This window comes from Vicia villosa, unplaced genomic scaffold (genome assembly GCF_029867415.1).
Source record: "Vicia villosa cultivar HV-30 ecotype Madison, WI unplaced genomic scaffold, Vvil1.0 ctg.000218F_1_1, whole genome shotgun sequence".
NCBI classification, from domain to species: Eukaryota; Viridiplantae; Streptophyta; class Magnoliopsida; order Fabales; family Fabaceae; genus Vicia; species Vicia villosa.
In genome coordinates this window covers 1,031,246-1,045,059 of record NW_026705082.1, presented here as the reverse complement: position 1 = coordinate 1,045,059, position 13,814 = coordinate 1,031,246, and the positions used below count along the sequence as shown (strand labels likewise).

The window sequence follows — 13,814 nt, the reverse complement described above, 5'->3', positions numbered from 1 at the left end:
GTATACTAAAATGGGGGGAGTTTGTTGGTGATTTTAGTATCATCAATGTATTTTGGTAGTAATGTGATTTACTGTAGGCCGATGCAATTATGCGTTAAGCTTGAAACGAGTTAGGGAAGTGCGAGTGCATGCTCGTAGAGCCAAACGTGCAATTAAATTAGAATAATAGAAACGGGGTTCCAAGGGGCGGAGCCCCTGGCGGGGTGCGGGGCAGCGTCCCATTGGGGTCTAAGAGGCGGAGCCCCTGGCGGGGTGCGGGGCAGCGCCCTGCTGGGGTCCAAGGGGCAGTGCCCCTGGCTATTTCCCAACAGACATAACTGTTTTTACCGAACAGGTGTGTCACTTCGGTCTCTATTGTTGATCTCCTATATAAGGAGTCATTTGGCCTCGGTTTCGGATACGAAAAATATACTTCCTCTACATTCTGATCTGTTCTCTATTGTCAGAAACAGATTGTTCTTCGAGAATTATCCCCGCAAAGATTTCGTGAACCCAGACAAGAATAGGGTCGAAATACTTTGTTCGGAAAGTGAACGAACACCATTCTTGAAGATATCCAGGATTATCATACCTATATTTAACAGTATCGTATGCAGTGGACATGGCAGCCATTGTCAAGAGTTTGAGCGTTAAGAGTTGAGTCGAAACTGGATTTTTGAGGGGGCAATTTGTTACTTGGGAATTTTGACTTACTATTTAAAGTATGATTATGAAAGAAAGTCGATCAAAAGAGAGGTGTTGAGATCTTTTTTGAGTCTGAGCGCATTCGACTTCAGATAAGGTATGTGGTCGAAAGTAAGTTCTCATTAGTGTGTTACTTAAGAAGAAAGAACTTAGAAGCATTCGTGTATTCCTCAGAGGCTAGTCGAGGTCGAAGGTAATGGATAAGACCAGACAATTATTTTCAAGACACGTGGAGGTCTGATAGGTGAAGGGTGCATGATCGAGATACATGTCAGCAGATGATTAGTCAACCGTTATGACTGTTTTATTTTAGAAATCTATATAAGCAGTGTTGTTTGTAGGTTTTAGAGGTCCGAATTTTTATGTTACAAAAGAATACTCTAAATCTCTGTGCAAAAATGAGAAACGAGTGTCACTTTCTTGAAATGTACGTATGCGTACCATTTTAATTATTATGCAATAGTTTTCTCCCAAATTTTACATAGTTTTATTGCTTTCAATGCTTTTCATTTCCTGCCGCTTTCTTTTCATGCCTTTACTTCCTGTCATTTATTAAATTATGTGCATAGTCCTTCCCTATAATTCATCTTTTACGCATTAAATACAAGTCAAACAACAACGGAAACACAATATAGCATAATAAAGTTCTAGGATTTACTAGTTGATCTTGTAAAGTAAACTTTAATAAAAACTAGCGGTTGTTTACCAAAATTATGGGTAAACAGGACCATAGCCTATATATAGGATGATGGTTAATTCGGATTCTAATTATTTCAAAATGGGTCATTCTGACATTTGCTCCTATTTTAACTCATATCCAACTAGTTAATTAATTAATTAATTAATTAATTACTCCCTCCGTCCCAAAAATATGAATATAATAGAAAAAACAAAAAACACACTTATTAAGAAAAAGTAAAAACACAATAAGTTGGATGATGATTTTTTGTAGTTTTCTTGTAATAATTGTCTTGGGAAGATGTAAAAACAATTCTAATTGGTGGTTGGTTATAGAAAAAATGAGAGAGAAAATATATTAAATGCAATTTGCATTTAATTCCACCTTGAAAAAATGAAAGCTAGTTTTTTTCTCTTATATTATGGGATAAGAAAAATGTGTTTTTTTTCTTAGAATTTGGGACGGAGAGAGTACTAAATAAAAAATTTAAAAGCATTTTTAACTTTATTTGATCAGTTAATTAATTAAAGCTTTTGATTTGATAAATAAATAATATAATTAACAAAAATATATATGTCCACAAAATAATCATTGGAATATAATACTAATAAAATAATATTTATTCCAACATTCTAATTCCATCACATTCTCACAATTGACCGCGATACTGCATTGGAAATACACAACAAATATTTGGAGTCCCTATTCATTTCATTCATTTGAATCTCATTTTTCCATTTATTTAGTCATTCCATAACCAAACCCTTTCGAATTATTTATTTATTACGGTTAGGGTTGGTGTTCAGTTCTCCCAACAAGTTTGATGTTTTTCACGGTGCTCCCACAACCATATTCATCTGTTTACCGTCCTTTATCACTAACGGCAACCATAAAATTATCAACCTCCCATATCCATTCAAACCATTGACAACTAATCCTTCATCAACCATTGCCACCAACATGAACCTAAAACAACAACGTTTCACAAGCCAAACCGAAAATAGAACGAATAATCAAAAGGAAGTAAACAAAAAAAGTAGAAACGGAAACATAACAGATCTCGCGAACCTCTCTGATGCGAAGACCTTCCACCATTGTTAGAAGTTACTCGGGCCCACATCAATCACCACCGGATAAAACCGTTGAAACCACTCCGACCACAAGAGCACCACCGCACGTGTCTTCCTCAACTCAAATCCGTAGGTCCACCGTTGCCGCTGCCGAAGGTTTCTGTATTTTCCTCTTTCCTTTTTTTATTTTTGGCTCATGCTTTGATTTGTGGTTTTGATTTCATTGAAAAAATGGAGAAGGGAACCGTGATGATTGGTTTGTGATTTGTAGAAGTTTGTTTATTCGTTTCCTTTTTTTGGGATATGGGAAAATAAGTCTTTAGGGTGTGTTTGGTTCAAACGAGGGGGAGGGGAGGGATTTTAATGGAGGGGAGAGAAGGGGAGGGGAGGTGAGGGGATTTTTTTAATCAAATGGGTGTTTGGTTCAAACGAGGGGAGGGGAGGGGAAGAGAGGGATTTTAATTAAAAATATGTTTGGTTCAGGAGGGGAGGGGATGGGTTTTACTAATAATTTACATTTTTATCCTTATTATCTTATATAAGTGATATAATACGATATTCAAATGTGAAATATTTATACATATTTTTTTTGTTAGTAAAATTTCTAATATTGAGTGACTAAAAAGTTATAATTTACTACATAACGTTAGAAAATTGAGTTCACTTAATTCGAATAAAATATTTAAAAACAAATTAAACTATATGTTGATAACAACTTTGAAATCGTAATGAATTATTTAACACATAAAATACATAAAATATTTTATTATTAAATATAAATGGTTTAAATCTTTTAATAAAATTAATTAATTAATTAAAATGAAAATTTTAAACTTTAATATAAAAAAATACGATAGGATACATAACAAAATTAGAAAAAAAAACATAAGTAAACATAAAAGAGTTATAAAAAAAATCAAAAAAGTGAAATGATTATGATTTATATTAAGGACAAAAAATTCAAAATAATTTGAAGATGGAGAATAATTATAATAAGTTGATAGAAATAATCGAGAAAAATCACACATAAGAGAGCAATAATACAAAAAAAAAATGAATAATTTTGAAATATTAAAATAAAACTGAGGATATTATAGTAATTATAATAATTTTTAAGATATTAAAATTGAGATTCCCTCCCCTCCCCTCCCCTCCGAATCCCTCTGATTTGGAGGAATGCAAAAAGTGTGTTTTGGAGGGGTTTTGCCCCCCTCCCCTTCCCTCCCCTCCCCTCATAAAATTTGAACCAAACACATTTAATTAAAAATATTTCCTCCCCTCCCCTCCCCTCCATCTACCCCGAACCAAACACACCCTTAAGAGTTTACGAGGAAAAACATATAAATCACTGTGAGAGAGAAAGAGAAAATAATTCTGATATTTGTTTGTTTTTATTTTTTTTCTATTTTTATTTTTTTAAAAGAATATGAGGTTGGTTTTGTTGATTTTTCACGAGTTAAGATGCAAAGGCTCTGCATGAGAAGACAACTAAGAAAGAAACTCAAGATGCTGGAAGGAATAATGTTCGTGGAAGTAAAAAATAGGCAATGGTTTAGTTGTTGTTACAAATTTTAGAACATGATAAGGTGTTGTTGATTTTATACGTTTACGGGAGGTTGAAAATATTTGTGTTTCATATTCTGATCATCTTTTTTTGTTAATTTAGAATTTAATGTGTGTACTATTGTCTTATGGGGGTAACTGATCAAATAATCAGTATTTCCTTTAAATGGGTTGACGTTGGTTGCTGAGTCAATGGCTTGGAGTGCATCTATGATTGGATTTTGAAATCTATCGTTTTTATGATGATTTTGATCTTTTGCTCTCTGCCCTATGATTTTGTTTGTTATCTATCTTTGCTCTTACTTTTATTTCCAATATCTTATGTCTCTTTAAATTTTAGGAAAGATATGATTATTTCTTTCAGTTTGCTAAGGTGTTCACATACCAGTTATATCAGTGAAATTTTAAGACTAGAGCCATTGATTGACTTAACTCAGACATTTTTGTATAGTCGCCTTTGCGCTTTATTGTTTATAAAGGAAATGGGAAAAAGCGAAATAAAACCCACAAAAGTTTTTAAAATCAAAACTAATAAACTTATCAGAGACCATTGGTTCGAGGGTTGGTTATGCGAGGGGAAGTTATTAACACCCCTCACATCTACGGTACTCCGTAGGAACCTCTTTGAAAATATATATCACTGTTGTTATTGTCATAATTCTGTTTTGTGTTTTTGTTAAATAGTGTGAGGATAAGAAAAGAAGATTTTAAAGTGAGCTCAGTAAGACATCGCATCTTAGGCCTACATACCCCTTTAGTGCAATAGGGAAGTCAGAGCTTTTGTAGTTCCTCTTAAAAGGAAAATAAAGAGGCGAGTGCCAAGATCTTTTTGGGTGTTGAGCTTTAACAATACTCAACGGGTTTTTTAAATGTTAAGCTTTAACAATACTTAAGAAGTTTTTAAAAGATGTCGAGCTTTAACAATACAAGGCAAAGGTGATTGAAAGAGTGGTGGTTGAGCTTTAACAATACCAAACCAAGGGTTGATTTAAAAAGGTTGAGCTTTAACAATACAAAACCATTTTTAAAACAAGGGGGTGAAAAGATTTAACAATACTAAGCAAAAAGTAAAAGAGTTGGAAAAGAGAGTCAGTACCTTGACAATTTTAGTCAATATCATTTCCATTCCTTTGGATTTTTTAGCATCAATGAGGAATTTTAACATCTCAAGCAAGCATATAAGGATAAATATCTCATGTATGTGGGGTTAGTCAACAACATATAAAGATAAAAGTATATGACAAAAGTATATGATACAAGTATATGAATTAATCAAATATGCACACAAGTAAACAAGTGAAACGTGAAAGTATGAAATTCAAACAAAACTAACTCTAAGAGAAAATATTTTGTAATTTTATGAAAGCAAGAAATTAATTGTAAACCTAAGTGTTCGTCTAAAATATTTTTGGCATTTTTAATATTTTTGAATTAAGGTCATATCTCTAAACATATGAAAATATTCTAAGAAAAGAAAATTTAAGTTTAAGATTTTTTGGTATTTTAATAATGGCTAAAAAATAAAACTAAATCCTATATTTAAATCAAATGTTTATAGTCTTATTTTGAAAATATTTTTAAGAACTAAGAGAAAAGTAAAAAATAGGAAGAAGAGAAAAAATAAAATAATGCTTGGTTTAAACACGAGGGCTTTTTACCATTTCTAAAGGAGGAGTGGACAAAGATTAAGATGGAAGGGAGAGGTGATTTTGTGTTGTATGAAAAGTTTAAGCAGCTTAAAGACCGGATTAGCGAGTGGAATCGTTCTACATTTGGGTGGATTTACTTGGAAATTAATGATCAAGTCAAAATGATCAATGATTGGGATAGTATGTTGGTGGAACACCATGGAGAAGAAATTGAGGATATGGTTAAAGAGAGATCTAAAGATACTAGATACTTGTGGAACACTTTAAACTTGAAAGATGGTATGCTTAGATTGAAGTCGAGATAACTTTGGTTAAGGAGGGAGATAAGAATACTCGTTTCTATCATAATGCGATTAAGGAGAGAAATAAAAGGAATGCTATCACTTCGTTGGAAGGTGTGTATGGGAGAGTGGAGGGGATTATTGAGATAAAGGAGGAGGTTAAATCTTACTTTGAAAATTTCTTTAAAGAGAGCAATGAAACGAGGCCGGTTTCAGAAGGGATTACTTTTAAATCTCTAAATGAAAATGATAGGGATTGGCTTGAAAGACCATTTTCGAAGGAGGGGGTGAAGGATGCGGTTTGGTCTTGTGATGTTAATAAAAGTGCGGGGCCGAATGGATACTATTTTGAATTCTCAAATTGGGAGGTAATAAAGATGGAGGTGGTTAGATTCGTTGGGGATTTTCACCAGAAGGAAAAGCTTACTAAAACATGTACTTCCTCTTTTCTTACTTTTATTTCGAAGGTGAAAAACTCTCAAGCCTTATATGAATATAGACCAATATGCCTTGTAGGTAGTTTACATAAGATGTTATCAAAACTTCTTGTGGCAAGGCTTAAGAAGGTTGTTGGTAGCATCGTGTCGGAAAATTAGTCAGCTTTTGTTCCAGGGAGAAGTATTGCAGATGGGGTTTTGATGATAAATGAGATTTTGGATATGGAAAAATGAGATAAGAGAAGTTTCGTGATTTTGAAAGTGGATTTAGAAAAAGCCTGCAATTGTATGAGTTGGAACTTCTTGAGGTACCTTTTATCCAAGATAGGGTTTGAAGGTAGATGGATAAGATGGATGGAAGGAGTTGTCTTCACTAGTACAATGTTGGTTTTGATCAACGATAGCACTACGAATGATTTTAAAGTTTGTAGAGGACTTCGTCAAGGTGATCATAATTCTCCATTTTTATATGTGTTAGTAATGGAGGCCTTAACTTGTCTTATGAATAAAGCTGTGGGCGATGGGGATTTATGGGGTTTTAAGATAAATTTAGATGAGGAAGTGAACTTGTTGCAATTTGCCTACGATACGATCATGGTGGCGGATGGTAGTGATTTAATAAGAGTAATCTCTATGGTATTCATGTAGGAGATTTGTTTTTGAATGCAGCGTCGACATTTTTGTCTTGCAAATTTGATAGCCTCCCGTTCAAATTTTTGGGTGTGAAAGTGGGAGATACCCTAAGGAAGATATCTATGTGAAGAGATTTGATCAAATATTTATAAAAAAAAGGTTGGTGGGGTGGAACGGTAAATATCTTACTATGGCGCGTAGAGTTATGTTGATTAACTTAGTGTTGAACGTCATCCCTATCTGTACTTTATCTTTTTATAAGGCGCCCGCTAAGGTTGTTCGGGAGATTAAGAGCCTTCAAAGTAATTTCTTGTGGCAAGGATGCGAGAATAAGAGAACAATTCATTGGGTGAATTAGAGTAATGTTTGCACTACAAGAGAGGTGGCCTTGGTGTGAAAGATGTAGAGGTGATGAATATGATGTTCTTGAATAAGTGGAAGTGGAGGATATTGACGAACCAAAATGCGGTGTGGAGGAAAATTCTATGTCATTCTTAGGGGAATATTGAGAAAAAAGTTATTGTTGGTGGTAGCTCAGTTTTGAATAATTGCGATTGTATTTGATGGAGGGATCTTGTGCTATTCGATTTTGCAAACACGTGTGCTGGAAACCGGTTAGCCAATGTTGTTCGCAACAATGTGGGAAGTGGTAACAAAACGACATTTTGGTACTCTAACTGGTCATGCAACCAGCCGCAGCGGGAAGCGTTTATGGGACTCTTCGAGCAAGCTCTGAACAACGATAGGAGTGTGGCTGAAACAGGCTGTTGGGAAGGGTAGGTTTGGAGTTCGGACATCACAAAAATTCTACTACCTGTTGTAGCTCCTGATACGGGTCTGCTAGCAGAATTTTTCTATTGTCTACAGTGAGTAATATAGAGGCAGAACCAAGTGGATTCATTCGCGTGGATGCATAATTCTGACAGAGCTTTTTTCGTCAAGTCTTGTGTGGAGATTATTACCGCAAACTGTTCGTCAACCTTACCGACAACTTTGTTAAAACCCATAAATAATTTGTGGAAGGTAAATGTTCCTCCTAGTTTGCTTATTTTTTGTTGGAGGTTTTTGCTTAATAAAATCCCTACTAAGGACCAACTGTTCAAACGTGAAATTTTTTCAGAACATTGAGATTTATGTCGTGTTTTTTGTGCTTCGGAGATTGAATCGTTATCTTATCTCTTCTGGACTTGAACGTATAAGGTGAGAATTTGGAATAAGGTTTATGAGTCGATGGAAATATTGGTGGATTTTTCTTTGGGTGAGTTTGTGGATTTCCTCTTCCATTGTGATAAGGTGAAGTGTAGTTCTCAAAGGACTATTATAGTGGTTATTTGGATAGCTATAGTGTGGTCCATTTGTCTTACTCGTAATGTCATTTTTTTAAGGAAGAGATCTTTAATTTTGAGGATTATTTGTCGGCTATCGTCTTGAGGTCGTGGAAGTCGCTTTGTTCCTTTTGTAAAAAAACCGATTTATATAATTTTTAATATTGAAATACTCTACCTCTTATTTGTTTTAGAAAGTATGGATTTTCCGTGTTGTCCTTTTGGTTTGGAGTATCCCTTATACTCTCCTTAGTGATATCATTGCCTATTATATATATATATATATATATATATATATATATATATATATATATATATATATATATATATATATATATATATACATACATATATATATATATATATATATATATATATATATATATATATATATATATATATATATATATATATATATATATATATATATATATATATGGAGCATATCAAGTAGGAGCATTTTTTTAAATGAGAGATGAGAGAAAGAAATATCAACCATTAGATTCATCAAGAAAGAGAAATTAATAGTCTCATTAATGTATTAACATTTTCTCTCTTGATGAATCCAATAGTTGATATTTCTTCCTCTCATCTCTCATTTAAAAATGCTCTCACTTGATATGCTCTATATATATATATATATATATATATATATATATATATATATATATATATATATATATATATATATATATATATATATATATATATATATATATATATATATATATATATATAATACATGATAAATATAATTTTTAATTAATGAGCAAAAAATAAAAATACTTTTTTTAGAAAAATTCTCGTATTCAAAATAAAAAATTAAATTTAGATAAATTTGTATAACAAATTAAATTTGGAAATATTTTAATAATTTAACTACTAAATTGACATTTGACCTTTTTAACATGTTAAGATTTTAAATTTTTTATACAAAATTAATATTAATTATTTTAACAAGAGAAAGAGATATGCACTGACATTGTAATCAATCATCACTATATATTTTGCCACTTCATATTATAAATTTTAAATTATTGACAAAATAGTTAATTCTTATTAGTTGATAGTGTAAAACTATTTTATACAATAATTATGGATTTAGGGAGATAATCAGTTGCAAACTTCTCCATGCTAATGTCTTCTAACTGGCCGCAACTTTGTTTAATAGCATAATGACAAATCTTCACCAACTGGCCATAATAAGGAAAATGAGTAACACTGGTTATGTGAGTAGTGCGCCACATGAGAGGATCCTTGAAAATGTTCCACCATAAAGGACACACATAACGAACACTTGTTACAATGTCAATGGTATCAAGCCTCTGAAGAATGTTTGTTGTGATGTCTTTGGGAAGTTCAAGCCAATTTGGCACAGCTGTATTTTCACATGAAGCAATTGAATAGGATGCCATTGTATCCGTATATCCGTATTCTCAGAAGGGAAAAGCTAATGAGTAATGACTATCTCAGGAGTATTGGTTAAGAGTCTAAAAAGATAATGTTTTGTTAAATATACTTGTATTTAATACATTAAAAATATAAATAATTGATTTCTTTTAATGACCAAAAATGCATATTTTATTAAAAGAACTTGAATTGATTAATTTATTTATATGAAAACCTTAAAGAGTATCTCTGGTATACTCGTTACCATAACCCTTCCCATAATCATATCCTTTCAAATAAAGTTACAATAAATGAAAGGTTTTAAAACTAAAACATTGGTTCCAATAAACTTTGGAAAAATACTTACTGTCACGAGTAATAATAATACCTACACACTATAAGCGGCGCATACAATCATTTTGAAAGATAAACGCGGTTGTGTTTCCAATAATAATAAAAGTATGGCCTGTTACCAATAAAGAAAGGATAAATTTTGCAAAACAGAATTCAAACTAGTACTAATACCTGTAATTTGTGTAATTATTACTAGATGAATTTTTTTTTATTATCTATATTTTTAATTAGACTAATTTTCTGAAATAATATTAATATGAGATATATTTAGAGGAAAAAAAAGTTAACAAAAATATTTAGTAAAAATTTGATTTATTTAGTAACAAATTTTGTTTTTTTAAACAAGATTATATTGATAAGAGTATAAAGGGTATTCAATCCTGTTACAAAATGAGGCGCTATAAGCCATCATAAAACTAAGACATTACCAACCAATTGACACTTGAGATAAGAAAAGTAATAGATTTTTGCTAAACTCGTATAAATTGTAATTGGGGTGAGTAATTTCTCCTATGAAGGATCACCTCCAAACCGTAAGATTTATATTCCAAATGATGTCAAGGACATTCCAACTATCCTTCCTAAAAATGATTTCGTTCCTAATATCTTCAATTCTTTTTAATCATAATTTGTCTTTTTCGATAGGGAGACAAATTGTATTCCAATTCACCAAATGCATTCTCCTTCGCTCCTCCGTACTACCCCAAAGGAAATCACTTTGAATCTTAATAATATCGTTTCAAATTTTCACTAGAGCCTTATGAAAAGAAAAATGGAAAATCGAGAAAGTGCCCCTTCCAGCTAGATAATTGATTCCTTAACTTAGAAACTAAAGGTAGCCAAGTTGTAATCCTTCTTAGATTAAAACCAATAGGGATTTCGAGGAAAATAAAACCATACTCTTCTGTCCTACAAGAAAGGAAAAAGGCAACAGCTTCCAAAAAGGCATGGCTTATATTAATGCAAGTTAGCTTACTCTTATGAAAATTGATGCCAAGGCCCGAAATAATTTTGAAACCCCTGTGAACCAATTTAAATGCCAAATTTATTTCCAACTACCATCTCCCACAAAATGTGTATCGTCCATGAATCGGAGAATGTCAATGAAACATTTGTCATTAACATTAAAACCGACAAATTCTCCTAAATCCACTGATTTCTTAACCAAAGCCGATAACCCTTCCAACAGTAGAACAAAAAGAAATGGAGAAAGAAGGTTGCCTTATCTTAAACCCCTTTCCACGGTAAATTCCTTAGTCGGGCTTCCATTCACTAATATTGACATCTTGCTAGAGAAAATAGTCGCTTCCATCCAACTCAACCAAATTTCACCAAAACCCATCTTCCTCATCATGCTCCTTAGAAAACCTCAACTAACCTTGTCATAAGCTTTTTCAAAATCAACCTTGAAAAGCAAACAACCCTTATTCTCCTTACTCGCGAAGTCCACTAGTTCGTTCGCCACCAAAACCCCGTCAAGTAATTGTCTTCCGGAACAAAAGTACTTTGATACGGAGATACAATAGAGCTCAATACCAATTTCAACTTCGCCGCCGCAAAAGTTTAGAAAGTTCCTTATAAAGTCACCCTACCAAACCAATTGGCCTATAATCGTCTAATCCCAAGGGATTAGAATTCTTAAGTATAAGGGTCAAAACGAAAAAATAATTAATTTTGACAAATCGACCCTACCATGAAAGTCTAAGGGTGTAATTGTTAGAACATGAAATGTTTTGATCAATATTTTTGGTTTTGATGATAACATTATATATGAATTTTGTATAAGACAATGTGGTACTCTGACCCAAAAGCTCTAGATGACCTCGTCAGAACATGGTTTGGAAGACATCAGAAGATGGTCTTGAGAAATTCAGAACATGATCTGGAAGGCATCAGGAGATGGCAATCAGAAGCAAGGCTCTAAAGATCTAATGGTATCACGCTCCAAAGCACTTCCAAAGTCTGATGACTGAAGTTGCATCTGCACCAACGCTGAAGACTCTGATATTCAAATGTTATTCTAATAGTCTGATTCCAGAAGCAAGTAAAAGATGAAAAGGCTACAACGTCAAATCTGTCTGACTGACAAAAGGAACGTTAGAAGCTACAAAAGGCAAAGTCAACAAAAGCAGTTAAAGCATGGCTCGAGGTAGTTGACAAAAGAGTGAAACATTAAATGCAACAGTGTACTATTCACGCAAAGCATTAAATGCTACTCAACAGTCACATTTTCTCACTGCCTATATAAAGAAGTTCTGATGCTGAAGCAGCTAACAACTCTCGCTCTAAGTACCAACACACTGCCAAAACGCTTTCACACAAAAACAAAGTAGAACTTCATCTTCAACCTCACAACATTGTAATATCTTAGTGAGTGTTTAGAACTTAAACTTAAGAGTAAGATCACTTGGTGATTATAGCTTATTTAGAAGCATTTTAAACTCTTGTAATATTGCTTACATCTCTATAAAAAGAATTTCCTAGAGTGATCAACTTGTGATCTGTATACTCTAGAAGACTTAGAAGTTGTGTAAGTGGAGAACCATTGTAATCAAGATTGATTAGAGGATGAAATCCTCAGTCGAGGTAAATCACTCTATCAGGGGTGGACTGGAGTAGTTTGATTAACAATGAACCAGGATAAAAATAACTATGTAATTATTTTTTATCTACCATTTTTAGAAACAACTCTTATTCAATCTCCTCCCCTTTCTAAGTGTTTTTCACTCCTTCAGTAATCGGATCGGTTTGGACCGGTTTTTGGTCAAAAAAAATATCCGAACCAATAATATTTTCATCAATTTGGTTTGGTTCGATTTTTAATATTTTTCAAAAATAGAATCGAACCTAATTAACCGGTTTAGTTTGGTTTGGTTTGGTTCGATTGATCGGTTTTCAATGTTTTTTCCAAACATTATAATCATCAATATATTCTCCACTATCGTATTTTTTTGTGTATTTTATGCTATTATTTTTTAAAATAATACATTTCATGTCATTTATTTCATACTCTATTTTTTCAAACAACTTACAAGTTGCTCTTAATCCATATGAAACAATGACATGATTTCATTGCATTATGAAATGAATTCACTATAAAATATAAAAATTGAAACTTGACATCAAAATGTTAGAAATAGATTTGAAAGCTTAACAAATAGAACAAGGGGAAAAAAGCATCAATTAACATATTTCACACGTTAAATACACATCAAAACTATTTTGTAACAAAACTAGAAGGAGTTTTGTTAAAGAAGAAACCAAAAAGGAAAAAACAAATATGAAAATTAACGAAGAGAACTTGAACAAGAAGAAGGAGACCATAACATATCATAATGAGGATGAGAGAAACATTTGAGGCAGGCAGCTAGATAAGTAATTTAGTGAAAGCAAGTTTTTGTGACTTATGATTTTCACTTTCTATGTTTTGGAGTTTGGTTCTAGATGTGTGTTTTGCTGAAAGGAAGAAAGTGAAAAAAAATGGAGAATGGTACAAAATTTGAGCTTAATGATGAGTGGAATAAAAGATTTATAGCGTAATTATTTCTATCAGTTCGTTTCATCGGTTTGGCGGTTCCTAAAAACTAAAATCAAGAACCGAACCAAACCACATCGGTTTTCATTGGTTCGGTTCGGTTTCAGAACCGAACCATAAATAATCAATTTTATTTCGATTTGATTTGGTTTGGATTGTCGGTGTAATTGATTTTTTCTAATCCACTTACACCCCTATGAAAGTCCTTAAAGATC

The 13,814-nt window shown here is 32.6% G+C and overlaps 1 protein-coding gene across 1 annotated transcript; it reads right to left on the bottom strand.

Moving 5' to 3' along the window:
• Positions 1-9,403: 9,403 nt before the first annotated feature.
• Positions 9,404-9,736, bottom strand: LOC131625477 (putative F-box protein At4g05475). The gene has a single exon (XM_058896336.1). The coding sequence runs from the start codon at positions 9,734-9,736 to the stop codon at positions 9,404-9,406; it is 333 nt and encodes a 110-aa protein (XP_058752319.1).
• Between the last annotated feature and the right edge of the window lie 4,078 nt (positions 9,737-13,814).

Bases quoted from the DNA above. Each gene is read 5' to 3' on its own strand.
- LOC131625477 (XM_058896336.1), bottom strand. From the start codon at position 9,736: ATGGCATCCTATTCAATTGCTTCATGTGAAAATACAGCTGTGCCAAAT.